This window comes from Jaculus jaculus, chromosome 3 (genome assembly GCF_020740685.1).
Source record: "Jaculus jaculus isolate mJacJac1 chromosome 3, mJacJac1.mat.Y.cur, whole genome shotgun sequence".
NCBI lineage: Eukaryota > Metazoa > Chordata > Mammalia > Rodentia > Dipodidae > Jaculus > Jaculus jaculus.
In genome coordinates this window covers 159,961,750-159,989,440 of record NC_059104.1, presented here as the reverse complement: position 1 = coordinate 159,989,440, position 27,691 = coordinate 159,961,750, and the positions used below count along the sequence as shown (strand labels likewise).

Below are 27,691 nucleotides of genomic sequence, written 5' to 3'. Positions count from 1 at the left end.
ACAAAGTAGGTCATATAGAATATTATCCTGCCCCCTTCTAGGGGCTAAGCAACATAATTAGAAATAATGAGTCCTACTTTTAATTTGCTTTTAACTTTTTTAAAAACACATTTTGACACTTTCCTACATGCATGCAATGTATTTTGATTTTATTCTCTCCAATTACCCTCTCTTATCCCTCTACCCCTCCCATTAAAACCTTTCTTCTCCATAGATTCTCTATGGGCACACATTAAGGCCACATTCAAGTGCCATGCATACTTGTTGTCCCTTAAACATTCTCCTCTTTTGTATGTATCTGCAGTTGTCAGGAAGATGGGAAGTGCAGCATCATTGCCTCTTCTGAGTTAGAGTGACTGCCACCAACAAGCCGGACAGCCCTCCTCATTATCTCCCTTACACCCTGAGGATGTTAGGTTTTTTTGGTGGGGGGAGGAGAGGAGGAGAGGGAGAAAAATATAAACACAGCCCATCTAGACAATCAAAAGTAACAAAACTTTCTTAGTCGATTCAGTGTTATTAACTGGGGTCTCAGATAGTGTGTGTGTCAAGGACAAATTGAATTCCCACAAACTGCCTGCAGGGTGTTAACTATCTTTAGGTCATGAAGCCGCCTCTCATTTCCCATCTCCAAGTCAGTCAGAAGATTTTACTAGAATTAGAATAAAGATTAATGACATTGCTCTCAGGTGATGCTCTTCATGGTTATCTTAAAAGGAACACTTAATCAAAATTCATATCCACAAACAAGAAAGAGGAATGGCCCTTACCCCAAAGTAGATTTCTACCAAGAAACCTTTAGGGCTGCTGTAAGAGGATTAGCAAACGTACCCTTTCTGCTACAAATCTCACAGACTGCACACTCGTTCCATATAAATTGTCATTGTACTGGCCAGCTTCTATAAATTTGTGCTCTTGGATATCTTTCTCCATTTGTTCTCTGGAAATAACAAAATGATAATCTCTGCCATCCACTTCATAATCCCGCTTTGGCCTCGTAGTATCTTTAGAAAACAAGAAATAATGAAATTGAGATGCATTTATATTCATAAATTGCTTTTCTACCCATTTTCTTCACTATATGCTCAACATAAATACATGGGTATATGAAATATGATGGACCATGATGTGGGAATGTGTTAGTCTTACCCTCCACATAAGCAATGATAAAATTGGCCAAATTTAAGAAACAACTCTTTTCAGGCATCAGACAAAAGAAAATGCATAGCTATAACTTTAAGAGAAGAGAAAGACATGAGAGATATTTACCCCATCTCTGTCTAGGATGCTATTTCCAAATGGAGGGTCTAGAAGTCATATACTGTTAGAAGACATTCTATGTCACCTGAACTCAGCGTTTGAGATGACAAAAGAGCAACATTTAAAAAATATATTTATTTATTTGAGGGAGAGAAAGAGGCAAGGGGGAGATAGAGAGAGGGAAGGAGAGAGGGAGAGAGGGAGACTGAGAGCGAGCGAGTGAGAGAGAGATAGAGAGGGAGGGAGAGGGAGAGGGAGAGAGAGAGAGAGAGAAAGAGAGAGAAAGAGAGAGAGAGAGAGAGAGAGAGAGAGAGAGAGAGAGAGAGAGAGAGAGAATGCTCTGGAGAATCGAACTGGGATCCTTTGGCTTTGCAGGCAAATGCCTTAAATGCTAAGCCATCTCTCCAGACCCAAGAGCAACATTTTTGAAGCCACTCTGGACTTGTCTGAAGACTTGAAGACTTGTTCTTTTTTTTTTTTTTTAAAAGGTAGGGTCAAGTCCAGGTTGACTTGAATTCACTATGTAGTCTCAGGGTGGCCTCCAACTCACACAATGCTCTGACCTCTGCCTCCTGAGTTTTGGAAATAAAGGCATGTGCCACTATGCTTGGCTACTCTGGGCTTTTTAAAAGGTCTAGAAAAAAGTTAACACCTGGAATGGGGATGAGATGACCTGTCAATAAGTTATTGCTTGCTGGAACAAAGATATTCTACAAAGGCAATGAAAAAAACTCCAGACTCTGCACTGGAGAGATGGCTTAGTGCTTAAGAAACTTGCCTAAAAAGCCTAAGGACCTAGGTTTTATTTCCCAGTACCCATATAATCCAGATACCAAGGTGGCTCATACGTCTGGAATTTGCAGTGGCTAGAGGCCCTGGTGTGCCCATTCTCCCTCCCCCCTCCTCCCCCCCCTCTCTCTATATATATATATATATGCTCCAACCCCTTTCTCGAATAAATAAATAAGTAAAATCCAGACTCTCACCATGTGATGGTGCACATATGTCATCATGATTCAAAGGCAGATGATCATGAACCTGAGTTACATAGTGAGATCCTGTCTTAACAACATTTGCAGAAGAGGGGATGGAAAGATTGTATGAGAGTGGAATAGAATGTCCAGAGGCATTCTCACATCCCTTCAAAATGACTGATTGATGCTCTCACACCTCATAACCCACAACTCCAGGGGGATACTAGCAATCCCACTAAGGAGCAGCCCCAGAAGATTATGGCCAGGGAGGAGGGAAATGATGGTACCAACACATGATGTGTCCATACAAAGTTTCTACTTACGAGGCACACAGGAACCAAATTTATCTGGAAATTCGGATATCAAGTCATCATTGATTCTGTCCTTCATGGGGCCCAGGATGATCACTGGCCGGGTATAGTTTACTGCAGGCAAGGAAAGGAAGGAGTTGAGAAGGAAGTATTGGAGACACTTGCACTGCTTTCCTGCAAGGGTGATTCTTTAGGGGAAATTGCTCCAAAGGAAGAAACACCAAAGCCATCGACTTGGGATAAATTACCCCTATAACCCTGCATTGGGAAATGGATGTTTACCCTCGGGATGTTGGCTATGCTATTTTATGGAGGGACAAAAACAGCGAAGTGTCTTTCAAATGGAAAGTAGGAGGAGTTTTGTTCATTCTCAGGCTATAGCTATGCCAAGTCAAGACGCCTGGATTGAGTGAACTGAGGAGGACGAGAGAGAATTCAAGCCAGCCTTTTGGCCATTGTTTCAAAGTAATTGTTAGTAGTGATGCCACTTTATGTTTTTAAAAATATTTTTATTATTTGCAAGGGGAGAGAAAGAGAGAGGAAATGGGCACACCAGGGCCTCTGGCCACTGCAAACAAACTATAGACGCATGTGCCCTTTGTGCATTTGGCTTTACATGGGTACTGGGGAATTGAACCAAGGCTGCCAGGCTTTGCAAACAAGTGCCTTTAACCTCTGAGCCATCTCTCCAGTCTCACTTTAAAAAAAAAAATAATTTCCTCATCTTAAAATACTGTCTATACTCTGCTATTTTTTTTCCTGATTCTTTTGTGTCTGGGATTTAGTTCATTTGGTACAGCTCCCTATCTAACACTCAAATGTTCTCTGCAGCATCTCTGTCAGCAGAGATGCTACCAGAGCCTGTGTGTACATAAGTGGTACTCCAACTCCTGGGGAAGTACACAAGTGGTCTGGATCTTAGATGTGCTAGAAAGTCCTTCTCTTGATTAGGTTGTTTTCAAGTTCCCTGGAGATTTGCTCCATCTTGATCTTCAGGTGGTTTGGACGTGCACCACCCTGTGGAGGCCACTATCTGAAGGATCACTCCATCCTCTTGGATGTTACTATTTATTCTCAACAGAGCAGTTGTTTGCATGGTGATAGGGTCCCCAAAAGGCAGCATGGGATGCTGCTGGCACAACTGAGCACTAAGCTAAATTTGTGTGCCTTAATCCTTTAAGCCCTCCCTTCAATGGCGTCACCTGCTATAGCCTGGAAACCAGGAACTCAAGCATGCCAGAAAACTTACTTTCCTGCCTTGTGACAGGCTCATAGGAGAGAATGAGGTCCTCTTGTCCCCCTGAGGAGAAAAGAGAGGAAAATTACAGTTGACTTAACAGCCAGTTCTATTCTGTAGCTATATAATACCTGCTCTGAAACATAGGAAACATACAGTTCAGGGTTAATTTTCCTTGCTGTCTCTCCTTGAACCATTCAAAAATTCCCTTCAAGCTCACAAACCTCTTTAGCACTACTTTAACACAGGTTATTGCATAGTCATAACTCCAAATGATAACTGGTTGCTAGCTCTGCGCACTAGGACAACGTTCTGAGAGACTGATGTTGGTCTGAGGTTCGGAGTGTAGTGGCATGCTTCAACACCGAGCATTACCACCTAAATTAAGGCCATTTAGTAAATGGTCCATCCAGCAGTTTTGTGCTACCTAATTAGATTTCTGTTTCTTTTATTTCATCTTCTACATTACTTTCCCAAAAAGTACACTGTCCAAAAGCCAGAACTTATTTCGTCTGTGACATAAGAACTTTGTGAGAATATATGACAGAACACTAATTTTCAGTCATCAGGAGTATGCTGCAGCTCGTTTAAAACTGAGAGGAGGCTGGGATTGCAGCTCAGTGGTACAGCGTGTGCTTAGAGGGTGTGACGCCTTGCCTCAATCTCTGGTACCCTCCTCATGTCCAAAATTGAGAGGAGTACCTTAGATCATTGGTTATAACTTATGCAAAATCACACCTTGAGACTTCACAAAGACAGCTAAGGAAAGCAATAGCCTAAGTGTCAGTGCCATTTGCTGCGCACCTTCTGGTGCAGGGGAAGATTCTCACCAATAAGTCACTCTGGAGGGAAATTAATCTCTGGCAGTTATTATTATATCATCTATTTTATCCTCTTGATCAACCAGTTGGTCATGGAACTATCCCAATTCAGCTGGAAATCCTGAAAATAATGCTTCTATATTTGGGTTAGTCTTATAATTGACTAACCTTTGGTGGAAAATAACTCAGTGTCTGCTAGAGGGCTCAGCAGAGGAGGAATGGGATCTGGGCTGTTCTTTCCCAAAGCCAGAGGTCAGTGGAGCTCATTGCTTCATTACCACCCCGAAACACCTCAGACTGCCAGTGCTGTGTTCTCCTTTAGCCACCCCAGCACCAGGAGAAGGCACGTTAATTTCATGAGGGGAGATCATGTCATAGGGGGATTTGATAGGCCAACTGATCTGTGACATTACATAATCTGTAAAGTTGTAGCGTTCAGATGTCTTCCCTGGAACCTCAGTCATTTGGAAAGGGCAGATGGCTTTTTTACTTTGTCAAGTGTAAGAAATGGCTGCCAACTTTAGTCATGGAAGGCTTGTTCCCCAGGATGGCATCAATAGGCTATATCCTAAATGCACAGTGGGCTCCTCCTAAGTGGCACCTATCCATAGCTATTCCAGAAGCATTCAGGAGACTTTCTCATGCCTGAACAGGGGTTTGGTATGTGATGGTTCAGAACTTTATGTATTCTGGAAAAGAATGATTCCTTGTTTATAAACTATTGAAATTAAGAGTGTAAGGAAATTGATTCAGAGCCCTGGGCTATCTACACTGGAGATACATAGAGGTCACTGACATTTAGAAATAGAATGCTAGATAGGGTAAAATTTAACAAAATTTGTGGTGAAAAAGTTTAAAGGCTAGAAGCACGGTAGACTAACACTGTAATACTAAACTAACTTCACAGGGAAATCGTCATAAAATAATATGGAAGGATATGAGATAACCAAGTGTCAGGTGATATTGGCATCACTGGGTGCTCCATAAGGACAAAGGAAGTTCTGTCATCACTGTGTCACCAATGCCAGTCCAGCATTCAACCCAAAGATACCAGTGAATCCACACTCTGATTTCAGCTGTGAAAAACAGAGTGAGTCATGAGGCCAAAGACAGTTTCTACTCTGTTTCTGTGAATGTGATCATCTCACTTTGGGAAATGTGGCTTTCTCTAAATAAATGTAATACGTCATGCTTCTTTATGATCCCTTTCCAGTAGTCTTACAAGTCATCCTGATGGGCTATTCTGAAGTTAAATCTTAAATAAGGCATTTGGTGTCAGTATGCATGATTTGTGATTCAGAAAACCAGGGCAAAAGAGCTTTATTTTTATGAGAGCATTCTCTAGTTCTGTCTATCTGCTGCCTTTTTGGGTTGCTTCCTACACAAGGTACTGGTTCTCATTCAGAGCAGTAGTACTGGCAGGTAGCAATGGTGGCAACCTTCATGTAAGGCCCATCATGGGCATCGTACACGTACTGTGTACTGCCCGAGTAGCTTTTAGGGAAGCCATGACACTTGGGATTTTATAGAAGAGCTATGAATTCAGTACTTTAACCAATTTTTACTTTCAGGCTCATGAATGAGAAGTCCTGTGAGTAATGGATAGGAAACAAAGGGACAGGGAGTCCATAGCACTGAAGGAAGAAAATTCCTGTCTGTATGGTACTCAGCTGGGCCAAAAGGGCTTTCCCATGCGCTGGCTTCTGTTTTTCGCAGCCATTCTTGGGATGTGGGTACTCTAATGAAGGAGCTGAGGTTCAGAGATGTTGATGAGGCCTGTTTCCTCAGTTAGTAAGTAGTGGAGTCAAGATGTCAATCCATATTTTTGATGCTTTGTTGAGGAAACCATAGTGATTCAAAATGGAGAGAGATCCACAATTCTTTGTGGGACTTGGGTAAATAAGCCAAGGACGGGGTGGGGGAGGCAGAAATGAGGCCAGAGTCACTAGGAAGCCAGAAGGTGTTCCATCTGTAGCGCCAGCTTGCGTGCTCATTCTCAGTTCTCTTTCTCGCCTTCTCTCCCTTGCTGTGTCATCTCAATAAAACAGTCATCTTCAGCAGATGTTTTTTAAAAAATTCTTTCCTCAGAAGGTTTGCACTTAGCAATAACAACTGGCAAAAAGGTACGAGTGATTTCTTGGTCTTGTTTTGGAAACTTCGTGGCTGGAAGTGGGCGAGCAGCACAGTGCTGTGTGGGGATGTTCACAGCTGCCAGAGACTTGGGCTGAGTATTTTGCAACAATCCCCATGAAACACTTTGTGTGCAAACTAAAGGCATGTGACAGTGAGATAAATCTAGAATGAGACCCTAGTATGTCTTCAGGAAAGAGAAAGGCAAGTTGCTGTTCTTTAGGAATTCTTGGAAACAGAGAGAGGGAGCGGACAGTTGAAGACCAGTCAGTGGTAGGATGCTTGATCTCCTAAATTTAGCTTTCAGTGGCTGCCTATGATGGCTACTAAGAATGAATTTGGTTCTCAAGTCCTAGGATGTTTGGGTTAAGAAAGGGCTTGGGGTTCTTGTAATTCATAGCTGGTAAGCATGTGGCACTTGTTACTCTTTTGTGCCCTTGAAAGGATTCATAAATGCTATTATCTACTTCTCTTCTGATCCTCAGTGTGATCTCAGAAAGCTTTGACCCATTGGTAATAGTTGCTTGATGAATTGTATTGCAGAGCTGAAATTTTGATTTAAATGTATTTGCCACCTCAGCTCTAATTCAAAATATTCATTGTTATAGAAGTGAGAAGCCAGAAGTGGCAGCTCACACATTTAATTCTAGCACCCAGGAGGCTGAGGTAGGCGAGTCACCTGAGCTAGAAGCCAGCCTGGGCTATAGAGTGAATTCCAGGTTGGCCTGGGCTAGTGTGAGAACCTGCCTTGAAAAAGAAAACAGGATAGAAGTGAGATTTTGAGAACTGTTTCAAGATCATATAGTAAATTAGTAGATTAGTGCCTCCCCAGGAGAGTCAAAGTATTAAATTACTTCCTATACCGAAAGCCCTTATAATCAGGCTTAGTATAGAGTTACTGCTAAATACTTTTGCTTTTAATATTTTGATGGCTAGTACAGAATGGTGGCAAAGTACTGAATAGAATATTGAGAATCTTGGATTACCATCCACAGGACAGAAGGGAAATGTACGGGAACCAGACTTAAAAGATCTTGGAACAGCCATGTGACTGCTGACTGGTGAGGGATGGAGCCTCTTGAGGGAAAAAAAAAAAAAATCAAATGAGGCCATGGATGTAATGAAAAAACTGAATGAACCAGGACAAAAGAAGTAAAGGCAGTCAAGGGCACTTGAAAACAAGTGGAGTAAGGTGTAGACTGTGGGAGAGATGTCTTTGGTCCCTCACTCACCATGAACATAGATCTTTTTTTTTTTAAGAATTCTATTTAGGGCTGGAGAGATGGCTTAGCGGTTAAGCGCTTGCCTATGAAGCCTAAGGACCCCGGTTCGAGGCTCGGTTCCCCAGGTCCCACGTTAGCCAGATGCACAAGGGGGCGCACGCGTCTGGAGTTCGTTTGCAGAGGCTGGAAGCCCTTGCGCGCCCATTCTCTCTCTCTCCCTCTATCTGTCTTTCTCTCTGTGTCTGTCGCTCTCAAACAAATAAATTGAAAAAATTAAAAAAAAGAAAGAATTCTATTTAACTGATAAACATCAATGGGCAAGAAAGATAATCAACTCTCTTATGTCTATGATGTGTGAAGAGCTTAACTGAGCTTTGAGAAGGAAGATCTTTAGCTGTGAAGTTGGCTCCTTATTATACCTACATGGTATTTATTGCCTCTCAATGCAAGGGCAGTTGAAAAGAAGGATACATATGGCTAAAAATACATGCCTTCTCTTGCCAATGATTAGGGCTTTGAGGTGCTGTATTTTTTAATTAAAAAATATATACTGTGATTAATTTCATTTTAGCTGCTACTCAGTATAGTTGGACTTGGGAAAAATAATTCTATAATCTCGATTTGGTGTAGCTGATGTCTGAACTGTCTATTAAAATTGAGGCTCATGGGTATGTAGGTGTGTGAGGGTATCTGTCAGGAAACATGTGGGATTTTTAAGTAAGGGAGCCACAGTGTATGGCTCAAAGATGTGGCATGACTGGTGTCCTCTTGATCCTGAAACACAGTGGTCTGGGACTGTTTCTCACAATGTACTTTCAAAGATCCATCTTGTTCCCAGAGTTAACAGGTAATATCTTCACATCAGTAAAGTCTTTCCCTTGGCATTGCTGTTCATAAGGCATAAAATTAGTCCTAATTAGAGCAAAAGCCAAGAATTCACTAGAAAAGGTTGCTACTTTCTGGAATGCATGTCCATGACAAGCTCCAGTGCCTTTTGTTGTAACACTGATCTTTCTAGAAAGCTCCTCTTATTTTGTGTAGGTAACAAGTGCTCATTTTTCAAAAGCTTAGCTCACAGGCTACTTTTCTGAACTATGTCTGATGGTCCTGCTGCTCTGGAGCTGGACTTTTATCCTGGTACCTGCAATTCTTTTTTTTTTTTTGAGGTAGGGTCTCACTCTGGCTCAGGCTGACCTGGAATTCACTATGTGGTCTCAGGATGGCCTTGAACTCTTGGCGATCCTCCTACCTCTGCCTCCCGAGTGCTGGGATTAAAGGCGTGTGCCACCACGCCCGGCTTGCAATTCTTGTTTATTGAGTGAGCTGTTTCCCTCCCACTGTGTGTGCTTAGATCCAGAGCTAGCTTACATTTGTATCGGTTGTCATAGTGTCTAGGAAGAAGACCTGGCAAGTAGTTGCCAAGTGAGTATTCCTCTGAAATTCTTTTTATTTACATGTCAGAAAAAAAATATATCATTTTTTTTTCTTTTGAACTTTGAAGCCTTTAGTTCATTTGTAAGGGAGGCCTGACTGTCTGGCTCTCTATCTCCTCAGACCCAAACCAATGTATTGATTAGGCTCCACATTCACCTTACTAATATCATGGAACCTGGCCCAACTGTTCTCTATTCTGATAGATAATTTCAGGTGCATGTATGTGTGTCCTCTGTTCACTCAGTAAACACTCACTTTAGCAGCTATTGGAAGTGGAAAGAACAATTGGTGTCATCATTGCACATCACTCCAAAAATGTGTTAGGCAGCTTAAAGCTATGGTTTGAGTTTTATAAGAGTGATTCTAGAAAAAAAACATGTACATTTCGCAAGGAGGAGACTCCAAAGTATTCTAAAAATGTAATTTACAAAGAAATACATATTTCTTATATTTATATTCCAAAGGACTGAAGAACAAGGTATGGTGTGTTCCTTTTCTGTAGCTCTGTCTACTAGATGACAATACTTGATTTGTGTCAGCGATCTTCATGAAACCCAACAAAGAAGTTATGTTTTTCCTCATGTAAAACTGAGTTACTTAGGAGTTGGAAAGACAAGCTTTTGTCACTTCTGGGCCTGGTTTCTGAGTTTGCAATCAAATGAAAAGTGGGAGAGGCAATGTTGGGCTAAGTCATAAGAGCAGGAAGAATGTAGCCATGCTAAACTAAGAACTGTCTTGAGAGCAGGAACCCTTCTAATCCTTACATCAATAGGGTTTGATAGAATTTCTTCTATTAACAATGCTTTCATCTACATGAAAATTATGTGGTTCTAGGGCTATGACTGGATATCTCATTACAATTTTGTCATTTCATTCTCTGGTCTACATAAAATTCCTCTTCTGGTCCCTATCCTTATCTGACATTTTCTCCTCTACTGGCCATCAATCTGATTCTCCAAAGTCTTTCTCAAAATCCAGATTACAATGACTATACTCCAAGGACACTATTTAGCACTCCACCTCTAAATTACTATTGAAGCTGAAGACAACACCAATTTCTGTCTTGGTAGCTATGGGTCATGTGTTTGGCCTGCAGGTTTCTGATACACTTGCCAGTTGTTTTCTGGGTAACTCATTTCACAAAGGAGTACAAATTACTACAGAAATCACCAGAATCTCCCTAGTAATATGTACCTACTTCAGTCACCACAGACCAGTAAGTAGGTTATAGGAAACCACAAGAGCTGATCAGAAGAGTGCGCTTGTTGTTTGGTGAATTTATCCACAGACTAAGCAAATGGCTTGAGATGGCCAAAGAAAGGCCAGGAAGCATTTTTCAGTGGCTACCTACCTTTTCAGTTAGGTTTTTCTGACCCAAGATAATGTAAAAGTTCTTTTAGCATCGGAAGGTGAAACTTTTTTTTTTTTTAAATCACTTTCCCAGCCATTCCCCACCACCTGATTTAAAAGGAACATCATAATTTATAAAGATTTCTGTCCCCAGAACAGAAAGAAGAAGGCAAAATGAGAAGGCAAATAAAATCATGATGACTTTTCTACCCTCCTGCAGGGAGGTTAAATTGTTTTGAGAAGATAGAATTTCAACATCCACCACATTGAACTGTTCCTGCCCAGTTTCTATGAGAATTGAATCATTTGGGTCATGACCAGCTGTGGTTTGAATTGATCTCTGCAAAACCGCTACTGCTTGTACAAATCACGTCAGGGTCCACTGCTGGCCCTTCTGCCATTTGTATCTTTCCACATCAAATGCTGATTTCATTGCAAGCCATTTGCTTTGGATAAGGATGATAAAAGGCAGCAATTGAAAAATAACAACAAAAATCTGAAATGACCACCACAGGCAATGGGGCAAAGAAAAGGACGGCAAACCAAAGCAATAACTTACGGTAGCTACTTTCGCTATCGCTGGCATTAGAAGAAACGTGTTCTGCAAGAACAGCACAGCAAATTAAAGAGACACCAAGCACTGGAGAGCAGCCAGAACCAAAAGGAGTACACCCATGCAAAGCTACTAGAAATGTAAGCAAAAGGCAGGTAAAAGCCGCAGAGAGGGTGGCATTAAGAAAGCTCAGGATAAAGATGAAAACTTTATTGTCGTTTTACAGGAATCTGCTGCGGCTTCCTTTGAGAAAATAAGGAAAGCACTTTTAGTTATAATACAATGAGCAGTGTCAGCCCAGGCTGTTCTCTTTTCGTAAATACTATGACACATGGGTAGAGGACTGCCTTTCCGGATTTGTGTGACAAAGGACACACAAATATTCTGCTGAATATTTTCTGAATTGCAGGAGTTTCTGCAAGCTCCTCAACTATGTTGAGGAACACTGCCTTTCAAGAGGCTAACCTTATCTCTGGAATGCTCTGCAATTTTGTTTCTATTTAAATACTTGGTGCACACATTCTGAAGATGAAAAGGGGATTCTTGAAGATCTTTCCTGGTTTGGAGAGTAAGGAGAGAATATTAAGTGAGTCACTGTGAAATGCCTTATGATTCATCCCATAATTCCTCACTGACATAGTAAGACCCTTGCTTGGCCAGCTTTTGGATTCTGGGGGATGGAACAGGCAGGAAATCAATGGCCTGATCACCAGCACAGGCTCAAATCAGATCTCCAATTCAATCTCAATGACTTGGGTGCTTATTGACATTCCATTTTTTTTTTTCCATACAAACCTAGGTTGGCTAACCTGAACAGGGACATGTGTACTGGTTACATGCCAGAATCCGAGCTTTTATTTACAGTCGTTTCTTTCATTTGTGCTGTTTGTTTTTATATATGATCAACTCATCAAGCTTCTCAACTTCTTCCTATAGCACTGCAGTAAAATGAAGTATCTGTAACTACTTAATTCTGAATTATTTTAGTAGCACTTCTGTTGTTTAAAAGGTAACAACTCTTGTACATTTATAGAAAGAGGAAGTGAAGTTATAGGATTATTCTCTAACAGTGATAGTGCTTAAATATGTTTTGATTTATGCATTCTTGCTAGCTGAGCATTTCATTTCAGATCGTGAGACTACTGAAAAATCAAAGCAAGTTCAAAGTTAAATTCTTATATATAATTTCTTCCTTGTGTGGCTTTATGGCCAGAACTGCATTTCTACCTTAGGTATATATCTAACAAGCCAATAGGGGCCTGAGGGAAAGGATCTATCGCTAAAGGCAGTGAAGACAAGTGTCCCTTCTTGCCACGGTTATCTTACCTACTTTGAAGTAGGGTTTCCTCTTTTGGTATTTGCATTAATCATATCTATTCAGTTTTTTGTTGTTGTTGTTGTTTGTGTGTGTGTTTTTGAGGTAGAGTCTTACTCTAGTCCAGGCTGACCTGGAATTCACTATATGGTCTCAAGGTGGCCTCGAACTCACGGTGATCTTCCTACCTCTGTCTCCTGAGTGCCGGGATTAAAGGCATGCACCACCATGCCTGGCCTGTTCAGTTTGTAAAGATAAAGCAAATGCCTGTATATCCTGGATTTAATAGGGCATCAGTGATATTTTTTACATTACAACAAGTAAATTTAATGATTTTCATTACTAATAATATTAAAAATCATCCTTTTAAATTGGAAATCCACAAATTCACCATAGTGGTGTTGGAAGCTACATAGATAATGTTAAAATCAGTACTTAAATCTCAAACCACATTCTATTGTAACTCAAAGATAAAGTTTTCATCTTTAAAGAAATCACTATTCTTGATCAGATTTGAATTCTGAAAGGTATCATTGCTTGGGTTATATAAACAGCCTTTGAAAATGAAGTCCAGCTCAATGCTATTTTATAAAATGAAATGAACACCTTCTAAAAACATTGCCCATAGCTGTTAAATTAAAACAATGAAATTGAATAAGTGAAACATTTGCTGAAGACACAGACTTTTGTTCTTAGTTCACTGGTGCTTATACAATGGGATTAAAGCAAAATCACAGTGTAGGATATTGATATATAGGATATTTATTTTTAATTGCTAAGTGCAAGGAGACACAGACCAAAGACATGAACAACTTGAAACTGTGAAGGTCTAATATAGCTTCTGTCTCATTCTACACTACAAAACAATGACCTTATAATACAACTAAGAAATCATTGTTAGAATATTAATTGATATCTAAATGTTTATTATACAAACGGTTCAAGCAGGACCACTGCAAGTCAGAGAAAAAAACCAGTCAAAGTTAATAACAAGGAATTAAAAAGATCAAACAGCTGCACATTTACTTTTAAAGAATGCATGTTTCTTTTGACTACAAATAGCTCCTTTTGTACTTTAATAGCAAAGTGCATCTCAATTATGGAATTTGGCAAGGTCATTTAGTATTTCCATGTTGAAAAGCCAGAAGAAAGAACATAAAGTATACTTGTACTTTGCTGTTCTGGAAGGTTAGCTCACCCTTTCTGTCAACATGGCTTCTTGCTCTCTGGGAGGAATTTAGGCAGCAGAGCAAGAGGTGCTGTGTTGGGCATGAAGACCATGTTGGCTACGGTCACACGGTCAGAAAGGTGTTAACTGCAGCAGACGTTAGAGTGCCTGGCACGCTTTGCTTTTCAATGCTGACATGCAGAACAAACGACTGAAAATTATTTTGTAGGAGCATTCACAGCTAGGTAACAAATAAAACTCGTATCTTGTGCATGCTAGGAATGAAAGGCCCTCAAGAAAAGTAACAAAAGCCAAACTCAAAAGGAAAGAAAAAAGAAAAGAAACAGTTACAGTGACCATTCCTGGAAACTTACTCAGAGTCTTTGTTCCATAACCGTCGTCACCTAATCCGGGGATGTCCTGCATGGAAGTCCCCAGAGAGAGCAATGAGAGAGCAAGAACAGCCACGGAAGAGGAAGGAAGAAGTCAGTGGAGTTGAAATGGATACTACCATGACAGACCGTGTTGCCCAAGCAATCTGGATCCCACTCTCTTTCCTTTTGAAATCATGCTCACCCCAAATTCCCTGGGCTGAGATATAAAGGAAATTTCCAATTTGTGAAACCAACTGAAAAAGTAGTTTAACTAGAAGATTGTAAAAAAAATAAAATAAAAATTTTGTTCTATGTCAATGATGCCACAGAAATGTTCTTACTCTGAATTTCATCACAAATTATTTGACTCAGTATGCACTAATACTAGCTCACTCACCAATAAGTATTTTGTCTTCTGGGAGGGTACGAGTGAGCAGATGTGCCAGAAATCAATAAAAGTAATTTAATTGTTTCCAATAAGTTAGCATTCCAAAAGTATATATGTGGCAATGGAACCCAATATGTCTGCCCAGCAAAGAAATTTGTCTCAAGCCCCAGGGAGTTACATGACAGCAAACCTGGCCTGGGCACAGAAGAATGCAGGCTGGAAGTGAGGCTCCAGCTTTGTACAGGCCCACTTCTGGAGCTCTCTGCGAAGGACAGCCGTGTGAAGGGAAGGATCCAGACTGCAGTCAAACACTGGTCACAGTAGCGAGACCTGACCTGCCTGCCTGCCGTGTGTTTGCCTAGGCGTGTGGCATGGGACACCTGTCACGAGTGTTGCCCATGGATTGTTTGTTTCTCTTGTGTGGCATGTGACGTTATCTTCGAGAATCTACTTACGTTCAGGATCACTGGTTTCCTGCTCACTCTGCTCCTTGTTCTTGTAGAATGGGAATTTTCGTGAAAAGATGAAGCTCTTTTTACGCTTGTCATTGAATGACTGTGAAGGAGAAAAGGCATGGGGCAAAAACAGGGGACGTCTAATTGTTGTCACACTCATGCTGACAAAACAACTAGTCTGTAAAAGCAGAGGGAGCTGTAGTGACGCAAGTGGATACTTTCCAGAGGGTTCTAATGGTGGCTTCAAGGGGTGCGAAGCCTGAGTTTTAACACCTTGGAACAATTTTTTTAAATAAACAAAACACTCCTTACACATGCATAGTGATGAAGGGAAAGTCTTAAGATTGGAAGACTGAGATCTCTCCAGACCTCAGTGTCTCCATCCACAAAATGAGGGTGATAAGCAACTGTGAGGTGGAGAGACTCACATATGACAGTATAAATGGCACATAAATCTCCTTTGTATCAGGTAGAGAAGACTATGAATGAAACTTGCTTTTTTTTCTCATGGTCTAGGTATCTTAAAAATAACAAGAATTTGTGTTACTTCATCTTTCGATTAATTAAGGTTGCACAAAGAAGCTTGCAGATTTATGATATTTGGTAGCTATAGTATAAAACATTTTAATTTAAAAGATCATTGAAAGATAATTTAGTCTCTACTCCTCAGTTCAGAGGTTGAAATAGGTTGAAATTCAGAACAGAGAGGGGGAGTCTTATGCCAATATCACAGAGCTTGCTGGTGACTGTTAACCAATAGTGGGTTAAAATTGTTGTTAAAGTGGGATTAACTTGGCTGAGTTAATTCAGCAAGGGAGAAATGACAGTCACTCATCCATATTTTGGTAAGAAGAAAAAAAAACTAAGAATGACTATCTTTAAAGTATAAACCACTCCATTCATGTTAAACAGGCTGGGCAAAAAACAAAACAAAACATATAAACACAGTATATTTGGTAAAATAGATTGACTCAAGTTCTTATCGTGTGCTTGTTGAGAAGGCGTTGAAAGGAAATTCCACTCATCCCAGTGATATTATGTACATGCATTGTGGGGTGCTTCTTTGGGAACAGGGTTCATGACTGGTAGCCTGCAAATCTTAGTCACTTCACAGTCTATGCCATTTACACAAATGTTTCACCAGCTTGATTACGATCCATCTTTGGCCACTTAAGAACACTAAGATAATTCCCCATGGAATAAAGTTTCTTACCCACACAGGTTTTTAAAATGAATGTGCCAATGGCTCTGACAATAAGTTGAAAAGGGCCATGCTAAACCAGCATTAGCAATGGCAACTGACAGTAATCAATGTAGAATCAGTAAGGGGACCTGGAAGCAGAGTACTTATTTGGATGTGTGTATTTTGTCTTATAGGTGGAAGTTAGTCACATGTCCTTATGGGTTTGAAGCTTGACAAAATGTTGAAAATAACTTACTTTCCTTCATGTACTTCTGTGCTCCTACATTAAATATCACTTTTGATAATCGCGTTCATTTAGGAGACATTAAAGTACTAACATGTTAGTGCTATGATTCATTACTCTTTTTAGGAGCTGGGAGTGTTTTTACCAAAGTCAATGGAGCTAAATTTTTATGCCATATTAAGAAGGCTTCATGAAAAGTAATCAATTATTTAATGACAGTCATCGGGACAAATTTCACACTTCATATTAAAGCAACCAAAAATGAATGCTCAGGAAATACAGGTGTTGCTTCAGAGTTTATGACTGCTGATAGCACTTGCATTCAAGGTAGTTTTAGCAAAATTTGTAATTGAGAACTGGCATCCAAAGACAAGGTTGGGAAGTGCCTATTTATTTTTCCAGTTTTTGAAAAAAAGATAACCCTTAAAGGAACATTAAGTATTCTTGCATCACTCCAGTTTCAGGCCACTTTTACATGTCAAGCATATTTAAACCTGAGTAACTGAAAATAAAAGAAAAATACCATGTAAGAATTAATGGCATGTGGCATTGCAGGGAATGTTAGACACTTCTCTTTAACATTACAGGTGACTTTCCATGCAAAACAATTATGAACTCTCATGCAACTACACAACAATGCCAGGAGGAAGAAAGCCTGGGTGAAAACATAAAACACAAGTGGGTAATACACAGAGGATTTGGGGCTTGAGGTGGTATTGCATGCAAACCATATTGTTCACGTTGTCTCACAGTTCAAAGGAAAATGAAGAGGTGTTGACTTTGATTAATTCTTTCATGTTTTAAAGCAAGGAATGTAATGTGTTAACATTTCCCAAATATGAAAATGTTGTGTATCATGAGTAATCTGACTGGACATCATAATACTGAACAGCACACTTTAAAAAGACAGAAAATACAGAGTACCTCAGAAATAAAATTATGTAACAGGATTATTAACAAAAGTGTTTTTTTTTGCATTGGAACAATAGAGCAGGTAATGGAATTACTGGTGGTTACACATCCTTACATTTATGGACATAAAACCAAATCACAACTTCAGCTCATAAAAATTTCAATATCACACATTTAGGGTCTTAGTTAAACATTTTGACTACAAAGGATTATATGTGGTTTATATAATGCTCTAATGCTATTCTTTCTTTTCATTAGTCATGTTTAATACCACAACATAAGCTTTATTGCTACTGCATACACAAGTGGTAGGTGGGAAAAATAAATGAGCACCTTTTCTATTTATGGAAACATGGTTGCAAAGTAACTGAAATCTGGTCTATGGCTCCGTTCTTAATGACACTGATCAATTCTTTTTCCATATTACATCTTCAATACCTATCCATTGCTTTCATGGCAGGAAAATTCTTTGAATGGAGACTTTGAAAATAGCCAATCAAAAGTGGCATGGGTAAGTTGACATATGGAATTATTCTTTGGAATTTGACTTGAATGGCTGTTTTCTTATGAATGGAATTGATTAAAACATTTATTGAGCACTAAATGTACCAAGATTAGTTCTGAAAGTATTACATGTGTAAATCTCTAGGCTAATTTCATGGAAACTGCCCACAGACTCACTGGCAGTGAGGAGTGAAATCAAGAATTGAATTTGCAGCTATTCTTGGCTACAGATATTACTGTTCTTGTGAGCACAGGGTTTTTTTTTTTCCTATCACCCAAGCCTGCTTCAAGTTTATGTTTTAAATGATTAGCATTAGACTCCAGGTGACACCACAATCTGTTACTCCTAAAGATTTAGTTCCTGGTGATTACTTAAGCCACCTAGATGCCAATGGACTCAATAACATCTCTTTGTTATTTTGCTATAAGTTTTTCAGATTCTAATTCATGCATTTGAGGGTTCTAACTCATTTTTCTTATGATATTGTAAAAAATAAAAGAATTGAGTCAGACAGGCTATTCAAGGTAATTTATAGGAAACTGCTTGTAACAGGCAGTTCTACAAGGGAAAGTTAATGGTTGTTTATGACTTGGGGACAGAGTAGAAAGTGACAGTTAATGAGTAGGCAGTTTATTTGAGGGCAGATAAAAATTAGTAATGATGGTTTCAAAATCCTATGAGTACACTAGGAAACATTGAGTCATATACTTTAAGTGGGTAAATCATATTCTGTGTTAATTATATCACAGTGAGGCCATTTTTAGAAAGGCTCCCTGTATCTTGGGATAAAAACACAATCTCAGAAGATTTCTTATTTAACTTGGCGTAAATCTGTTGTATCTTTAATTGAATGCTCTCTAAACCTCATAGTCAATCAGCTGAGTGAATACTTTTCATGTTGTGACAGACATTGGGACACCACATCAGCATCTTATCATGTCACTTGGTTGTTAGGTCAAGTGGCATGAAATTTCCCAGCCTGAGCTCAGCATTATAATGCTGGGCGAAGCTGAGATGCAATTCACAAAGAAGAAAAGCTCAAATTATTTCTTCTCCCATTTAAATTCCATGTTCTTAAAGGTACATGACATGCTTTGATCCTCATTTGACAATTTCTCAAGCTCCAAGTGTTTCTGTAATATCACCTTTGTGATAAGAATATTATCTGGGCAGAATTTCACTTTATCCTAAACTCAAACTTTTTCTGTGGCCCTCATATTTTTTCATTTTTATGCATATGCATATGCATGTATAACCCAATCTCCTCCTTGATTACTCTTCAACCTTATTTCCTTGAGGCTGAGTTTCTCATACAACCCAGAATTCACCATTTTCCCTTACACTGTCTGCCTGACCAAAGAACTCCAATGGGATCCTACTATCTCTGCAGCTCACTCAGCATTGGAGTTACAGGCATGTGCTACCATGCACACCTTTTTATGTAGGTGCTGGGGATTGATCTCAAATCTTTATGTTTGAGCAGCAAGTGACCTCACCCTTGAGCATCTCCCTAGTTCTGCCCTCTTAATTTTTATAAATACTTATTTTCTCTTAATTAAGGGAAGTTATTACTATACACTTAGCCTGCCATTTTGTATATTATGGATATCTTTCATACACACACAATAATTTTAAAACAGGAGCTATTAAAGAAAAAAGCATGTACCAGCATGTGGTGTTTACATACTAAGTATGTCCATAACTAATAAAAATAAATCAAAAAATGAATAAAATCTTTTAAAAACCTTTAAAATAATGACACACACACACACACAGACAGAGAGAGAGAGAGAGAGAGAGAGAGAGAGAGAGAGAGAGATCTGATAAAAAAATGATGATACAGAGAGAGAGAGAGAGAGAGAGAGAGAGAGAGAGAGATCTGATAAAAAAAAATCATGAGACAAGGAGGAGTTAAATCTATCCTGAAATGTCTATATGAAATTAGGTATATAACATCACCTGAATAACTCTTTCTATTATCTTAATGAATTACTGTATGTAGCCACTAAGAATAAGTAGCTGAAACTATCACAGACAAGAAGACAATCAGTTGTTCTGAGCCTTCTGATTGAAAGAGAAATTATTACTGAAAAGTAGCTCTGCTAACTTCTACTTCCTAAATAAGTCTCTAAATCTAGAACCCGAATCTAATCAAACCCACAGATTCAATTACAGATTTAATTTTCTGTGTTTCTTTGGTTTCACTATAAAGGTACAATCAACAAAATCTGAAGTATGGGAAACTCTACAAATCACTTGTCTTCAACATAAAGACTTCAATAAACAACCAAAAAAACTTAGAAGGGAAATGTATAAATTAGAAGAGATAAGTCATATTGAATATTTGCAGGTAAAATGATTTAATGCATTGGACTGTTTTAAAATAATATAGGTACAAGGGCTGAAGAGATGGCTTAGCGGTTAAGTACTTGCCTGTGAAGCCTAAGGACCCTGGTTCGAGGCTTGATGCCCCAGGACCCACGTTAGCCATATGCACAAGGGGGCACACGCTTCTGGAGTTTGTTAGCAGTGGCTGGAAGCCCTGGTGTGCCCATTCTCTCACTCTCTGTCTCTTTCTCTCTCTGTCACACTCAAATAAATAAATAAAAATGAACAAAAAAATTAAAAAATAATATAGGTACAATATACTACTTAGCACATCACAGATTTAGAATTGTAAAGAAATCTTGACTTTAGGCTTACTGTGTTACAGGTAGGGTTGAGCCAATGATGAAACACAGGGACTTTGGAAACAAGGGTTGTCATTGTCAAAGAAAGGCAACTACAAATAAGAACTGGTTGAAAGGAAGAAACTTCTAGTTAGAGGCATTAGATAAAAAACTTAATGAGGCACCTAAAAATTATTATTTCCTCTCTAATGAAGCCTGGAGATAAGGATACCCCAGTAGCTGAAAGTAAGAAATCGTAAGCAAGCACAAAAAATGTGCCAAACCTACAACTAATGTAGTGAGTGAAAAGGATATTGAAGCCAAGCCTGGATCTGAATATTAAAATGAATAATGATAACAATGGACACAGTTAAATTTAGGAAAAATCCTTGAGGCCATGAAGATTACAAAAATGCAACCTAAATTATGTCATTAAAAATAGAGCAAAAATGGTACCATAAAATTCTACTTCCTAAAAGACAGACCAAATGACTGAACCTTCGCTAGACCCTTACAGGAAACACCTGAACCACAAGACACTGGAGAGGGTAGGATCAAAACTGACCTAAATCTCCTACATCTTCCCTCCCTCCCTCTCCCCCTCTCCCCTCTATCTCTCTCCTCTCTAACTCTTGTATATTAGTTATCTTTTTCCTCAATTTCTTAGTGGACACTGACTTGTAACCCCCACTTCCAGCTTGGGCCTACCATCCACAATGAGCTTTTGATCAGAGAAACCTACAAGGTTTCCCAAAACAATGACAGACTTCTGTCAGAGTACTTGATGACCCACCAAAGGACAGTAATAAGACCCTATTGCTGAAGACTCCATACACAGCTGACGCGTAAAATGGAATGACATGGCTGGAAGCCAGGAGAGAGTCAGTCCCCAGACAGTCAGCGTGTCTAGTGCCAGAAGGCGCTACATAGGCGACTGGGGGAAATGACCAAGATCTGTCCAAGCAACACATTGTTTAGCCTAATTAGCAACAAATAACGGGATGTGATGCCCACACAAGTGCAATAGTGGTACACAGCCATGGTGAGGAATCAATTGCTCTTGATTTGGCTAACTGATCCACTCAGTGGTATTAGACCCTTAGCTGGAGCTGGGAAACAAGTCAGAACCATACCCAAACACAAGCCCACTCTATAATATCAAGCTACCATCAATCACAGGGTATAAGAGGGCCTACACCTATCAAACTGTCTATCAAAAAAGTAAGTGTTATCTCAATTTTCTGGGTGCTAACTTACTCTCCATTGGAGAATCTGCTTCTCTTTTCCAGATAGATGCAGATCCTAAGAAGAGAGCTGCCCCAACATACCTCAAAAGGGGCCCAACTGAAACTAAGGACAACTGGCGAAATAAGCAAGGGTGATGTTTTCCTGTGAACTGGATACCAGCACAAAGGGGAAGGAGATCAACGCAGAGAAAAATCAACTCCTACCAAATCAGAGAGCCAAAGCCTCAGAGCCCCCCAACACCTCAGCACTGAAGCAGACCAAAAATGAACCCAACATGGCTCAGGGAAATCTTGCGGAAGAGGGGGCGGAAAGAATGTCAGAGTTACATGTTGGGTCATGATTTGCAGAGACATTTATCATACTAATAGCTGGGGGCTAACTCCACAATGCACGACCCATTTTCATTAACAAGGAGGGTCTAATTGGAGGGGGTAGATCACAGATGAGCCTAAATAATGGTACCAAACTGCCTGTATTCACTGAAATGAAAACTAATAAATTAAATTAAAAAAAATAGAGCAAAAGCTTTTCTGTACAGTAGAATCCTAACTAATAACAACCATGGGATGATAAAGGGAAATCACTGTTTTGTGACCATTGTTACAACAGTAACAAATAATTCAGTCCATGCTCATCAGTAGCTGCTTAAGCTATTGGTTTAAAGTCTGTTGGAGAACAGGGCATTGCTCTCTTTACATATTAGCTATAATACGGTAGCAGAAGACACATAGATGGTGGGGCAGTGCCGTAAGTAATCCACCTTAGCATCTTCAGATTGTGCAATAGTCTTACATGCTGTGCCTCCTGATGGGAAAGAGCAAGAGAGACACAGCATCACTCATGCAGCATTCCTACCAAAAAGGCATTGGTTGATATTAACATGAAGAAAACATCAGGCAAATTGAAATACATCCTCTTAAGTTATATGTCCATGTTATTTAATAATAATAAAACAAAACCTAAGGAATCATTGTGGAAGAAATAGGGCAAATAAAACACATGTGAATGCAGTCCATGATGGAATCATATTAGTTCAGAGGAAAATATAAGAATTGATAGTTCTTGAGTATGAGATAGATGCTTAAGAATTACTATTCTTTCTACTTTTTTGTTCTAAAAATTGTTATAAAAAGGCTTAAAGATGAAACGTAAACTAATTAGTGAAGTGCCTATAAAACCTGATGATACTAGATGATATCAGGAAAAAAAAAACATTGCTTTTTATAGCTTCCCTTTTTACTATTGTGCATCTAATACAAGAAATAAAAATAACTCTAATTCAAATTAAGAACAAAGGACTACTTGTACTTGCAAATAAGAAAACCAGATAAGGGATTTTATTTCTCTCCACCTTTTATATGACCACCAGCTGTGTCCTACTGGAGGCAACAAGCGAGATTCATTATTCATGAAACTGTGGGAGCTCATCTTCTTTGACCTTAGAGAATAGAGTTCTTTGCTGAAGAAGGAATCAAATCAGCCATTTTAAAAATGGCTCTGAAGAATAGAATTCCATCTCCCCTTTTTCTACTTCAATTATTTCTGGTACAGGTCATACTAAGTAAACAGCATGGTGCTTAGCTCATAGTCCAGGCTGAAGAGGCTCAATTACAGTAGTGAAGTAGGTGGAGAGGCTCTACAGAGAGCAAGCCTGGCATGGGATAACTGAAGGATGGCTCAGTTATAGGCTGGATTTTATGGTCACCCTGGCATGCAGCAAGTAGGATGATTTCTTTACTTCTAATGACCAAGTTTTTCCCATCCCATTCTCTTGAACTCATCAAAAGTTGAAGGTACTTAGCCTCAACTCATGAGAGTCTTTTTTCCTTTTTACCCTCTTGTGCCTCCTATTTCTTCTCAGTACTTACTGCATAAATGGTCTGTTATGCCAGTGATGATGCCACCCAAATCCATCTCCAGCTCGAGTTCTTCCCTGATCTCTGGCTCTCTCAGTCTGCTTACTATCTCTACTTGGCTCTCTCTTCATTAGATTTCTCTCATCTTTCATACACAAAAACATTGCAACTCTTCCAATTACACAGGTTGGAACTTGTAAGCCACCTTTGATTCCTGTATTTCTCTCACACCTTACATCTCATATATTGGTTAATTCTGTGTTCTCAAGTATACCCCTGGTCTATCCACTTCTACTCTCCCGGCCACCCTAGTCCAAGTCACATCCATCCTTCTGGAGTATTACATAGATTCTAATCTCCACACCCCCTTCCACCTGGTGATCCTCCTTTCACCTATTTTTGATGTGCTCCATTCTCCTCACAGGTGATCTTTTCACATAAAAATTCAGATCACACCTCTTTGTTCAAAAATCTCCAGTGGTTTCCTATCTTACTCAGAATAAAATCCAAAATCTATGTCTGACATGGACTTCAATGCTCTCTACGAACTGTCAGAATTCTAGCTACTACATTGGTTTCAGTTGGTACTGGGACTTCTTTTCCCCAGCATACTGCTGCTACCTTTATTACTGCTTGTCTCTGATGCCTCCTGTCGTGCCATCTTTAGGGATATCACCCTTCTTGCCCTCTCTGCTTCTACTGTTCTTTCCTTAGCTGATTCCTCATCTTGTTCAGACTGCCACTTGACATTCTTATCAGGGCGTTTTTCCCCGCCCTCCTGACAGATATATGTAAAACCCTAACATCTTTATCCCTGTTTGCTCTTTCACTTTTAGCATTAACCACCATTTATCATCCATTTTCATTCACTGATGTCTTAGAATGCATATACAAAGTTAGTACACAATATTTACTATATTAATAAATACTTCAAGTTCTTTTGCCTTCTGTCTCTACTGCTGTTTATCTTTTTCCTTGGCTATCTCCCAATAAGCTGTATCAACTATAAGCTTTTTGAAGGTAGGGCTTTTTTAAATGTTATTTTTAGTATCTCCCAATCTAGTACAAAGTCTGCTGGTAAGCAAACATGCATCAATAGTTCATGCAGAAACTTACAATAGAAACATCAACTGAGGTTTAGAAGTAGAAGGTATACAAAATCCAATTTCCAGGAAATGTGGTCTCCTCTGGCATTAAGCAGTAGTCAAGTGATCAAAGAACAATGTTTCTGCTAACTGAAACCTATTTGACTTCATGTCCTAAAACCTTCCCCGCTTAGCGGATCTTGCTGAACAAGGTTTGGCATCTGCTTGCTTCAGCCACACTTTTAGGAAGCTCTTAGCAGATGATACTGCAACTCAGAGCCAAGGCAAACAAGATTGCTGCCTGATTTTCAAATAAACCCTATGATCCAGGGAAGCTGGAATTCCTTTCTATCAAACTGTGATCTTCCCACTCACTTACCCTTGCTACTACCTAGGCAGTGAGTGGCTCAGGGTCCCCTTGAATCCTAACAAGACTACAATTTCTTCTTCCTTGGGCTGTGAGTTTACCATTGATTCCAAAGCATTGGTTTTGTTGGGTGACCTCTGATATGGATGAAAGAATATGGGCTTTGAAATTAAACTACAAGACAGATCCAAGATGGCAGAATAGAGGTGCTTAAAACTCAGCTTATTCTATATAACATAGAATAATAATAAAAGAGCAAGTGTGTAGCTGGTACGAGAATATGAGACATCAGCAAGAGGTTGAAACCTTTGAGGAGAATTTGGATAAATGCCACCAAAACAATAGAGTCAATTCACCATAGACACTGAAATTATAGCCACCATTCCTCAGGTTGTTTACCTGAGGCTCTTGGTCACAGTGACTGAAAGCTAGCTAACACTTGATACTTCTAAAAAAAAAAACAACTATTTATCACCAGATGTCTAGCAAGTCAAAATGGATGAAATGCCTGATTAAGTGTTTAAAATAATTGTCTAAATGAAACCTGGACAGTGAATCTATGCTAATTAAAATTTAAAAAAGGAATTTAAAAGAATGATTATAAAAAGCTCAATGGATCTTAGATGGTATATATAAGCACTTAAATGGAATTAGGAAGATAATGTAGGATATAAATGAGAAAACTCAGCAAAGCAAGAGAGATCTCTTAAGTGCTCTAAATAAAAACCTTGGAAATGAGTATCTGAGAAAGTCAAATAAAACTATAGTAGAGAGCCTACATTACAGATTAGATCAAGTGGAAGAAAGAGTATCTGTGCATGAAAACAGATCTTTTGAAATATTGTGGTCAGACAAAAAATGAAAACACATTGAAGAGCTCCGAGACACCATTAAATGCACAAATACCTGTATTCTTAACACTTGTAGGATAAAAAAATTAATGGCATAGGAAACCTAAACCCACTCAGTGAAATAATAATAGGAAACGTCATAATCTTGGACAAGGTGTGGATATATATGTATAGCAAATTTATATGATCTCAAATAGTGAGATAAAAAAAACCACCACAGCATATTTGACTCACTAAGTTAGTGTTAAGCATAAATATGAGAGGTAGGGATATAGCTTAATAGCAGAGTGTTTGCCTAACATGCATGCAGTTCTGGGTTCTAGGCATAGCACACAGAGATAAGAAGTGCAAGATGACAACCCCGTGCCACATTTAAGGCCATTTCCATGAGACTAACAACAGAATTCTCAATAGAAACTCCCCAGTCTAGGGCTGGGGAGATGGCTCAGAGGTTAAAGGCACTTGCTTGCAAAACCTGATAACACAAGTTTGGTTTCCTAGTGTCCATGTGATGCCATATGCACAATGTGGTACATACATCTGGAGTTCCTGTATGCAGTGGCAGGAGGCCTTGGCATGCCCATTCTCTCTCTCTCAAATAAATAAATATTTAAAAAATAAACCTCTAGTCTAAGAGGGAATATAATGATGTACTGAAAGTTATGAAGAAAATACCAAACAAAAATACAGTATTTGGCAAGCCTATTGCTCAGAGATGAAGGAAAAATAAAGTACAGAAGATTTATGCCCCAACATCATTAAGGTTATATATGACAAACCTCTAGCCAACATCATACTTAATGAGGAAAAGCTGGTGGCATTTTCACTAAGATCAGGAACATGACAGGGTATCTACTCTCACCATGCTTTTTCTATACAGCACTAGAACTTATAGCTATAACAATTAGGCAAGAGAAAGAAACAGAGGAAGGCAAAATTATCCTCGTCCACAGAAGACATTATTTCTTTATATAGACAAATGCAAAAAACCCTAACAAAATACTGTAGGGCTGATAAATTCATGTAACCAGCAGGATACAAATTAGCATACAAAAGTCAATAGCTTTCTATGTACTAATAATGAATTTGCTGAGAATGAAATCATGAAATTCCCATTTGCAATAGCTATAAAATTAGAACACCTAGGAATAAACTTAATCAAGGAAGTAAAAACCTTCTATAATGAAAATTACAAAACAATGATGAAAAAAATTGGAAACCACTCCACAAAACAGAAAGACTTCCCATATTTGTAGATGAGAAGTGTCGATATTGTTAGAACGCCTGCACTAGCCAAAGAAACACAGCGACAGTCACCAACAAACAATAGCACTCTTCATCTTCATAGCACTATAAAAGGTGATCTTTGAGCTGGAGAGATGGCTTAGTGGTTAAGGCTCTTGCTTGTAAAGCCAAAGGACCTCGGTTCAATTCTCCAGTACCCACATAAGCCTGATGCACAAGGAGCATATGCATCTGGAGTTCATTTGCAGTGACTGGAGGCCCTGGCATGCCCATTCTCTCCTCCCTACCTGCCTATTCTCGTATCTCTCTCTCTCTCAAATAAATAAAAAAATATTAAAAAAAGAAAATGTGATCTTCAAATTCATATGGAGAGTGACATACCTGGTCATCCAAAGCTATCCTGAGCACCTGACTAAAGCCAGAAGCACAGTGATACCTGATTTCAGATATGCTCCATGGAGTCATAGTAACCCAGATACATGGTAAAAAACAGACACTTAGGTAGACACAATGGAACTGAACAGGAATTCCAG

General features: G+C 39.2%; 1 protein-coding gene across 21 annotated transcripts in view; it reads right to left on the bottom strand.

The window, feature by feature from the left end:
• The window catches only part of Dlg2 (discs large MAGUK scaffold protein 2), a 1,944,997-nt gene that overhangs the window by 19,530 nt on the left and 1,897,776 nt on the right, over positions 1–27,691 (bottom strand). For 14 of the 21 annotated variants that reach the window (XM_045145568.1, XM_045145569.1, XM_045145574.1 and 11 more), the window contains 5 exons: positions 14,994–15,093; positions 11,300–11,341; positions 3,795–3,845; positions 2,558–2,659; positions 832–1,004 (listed from right to left, as the gene is read on the bottom strand). In XM_045145568.1, coding sequence (XP_045001503.1) covers positions 832–1,004; positions 2,558–2,659; positions 3,795–3,845; positions 11,300–11,341; positions 14,994–15,093 — 468 coding nt within the window. Of the gene's footprint in view, positions 1–831; positions 1,005–2,557; positions 2,660–3,794; positions 3,846–11,299; positions 11,342–14,150; positions 14,197–14,993; positions 15,094–27,691 lie in introns of all 21 variants that reach the window. The other 7 variants (XM_045145573.1, XM_045145586.1, XM_045145588.1 and 4 more) reach the window with 3 other exon arrangements.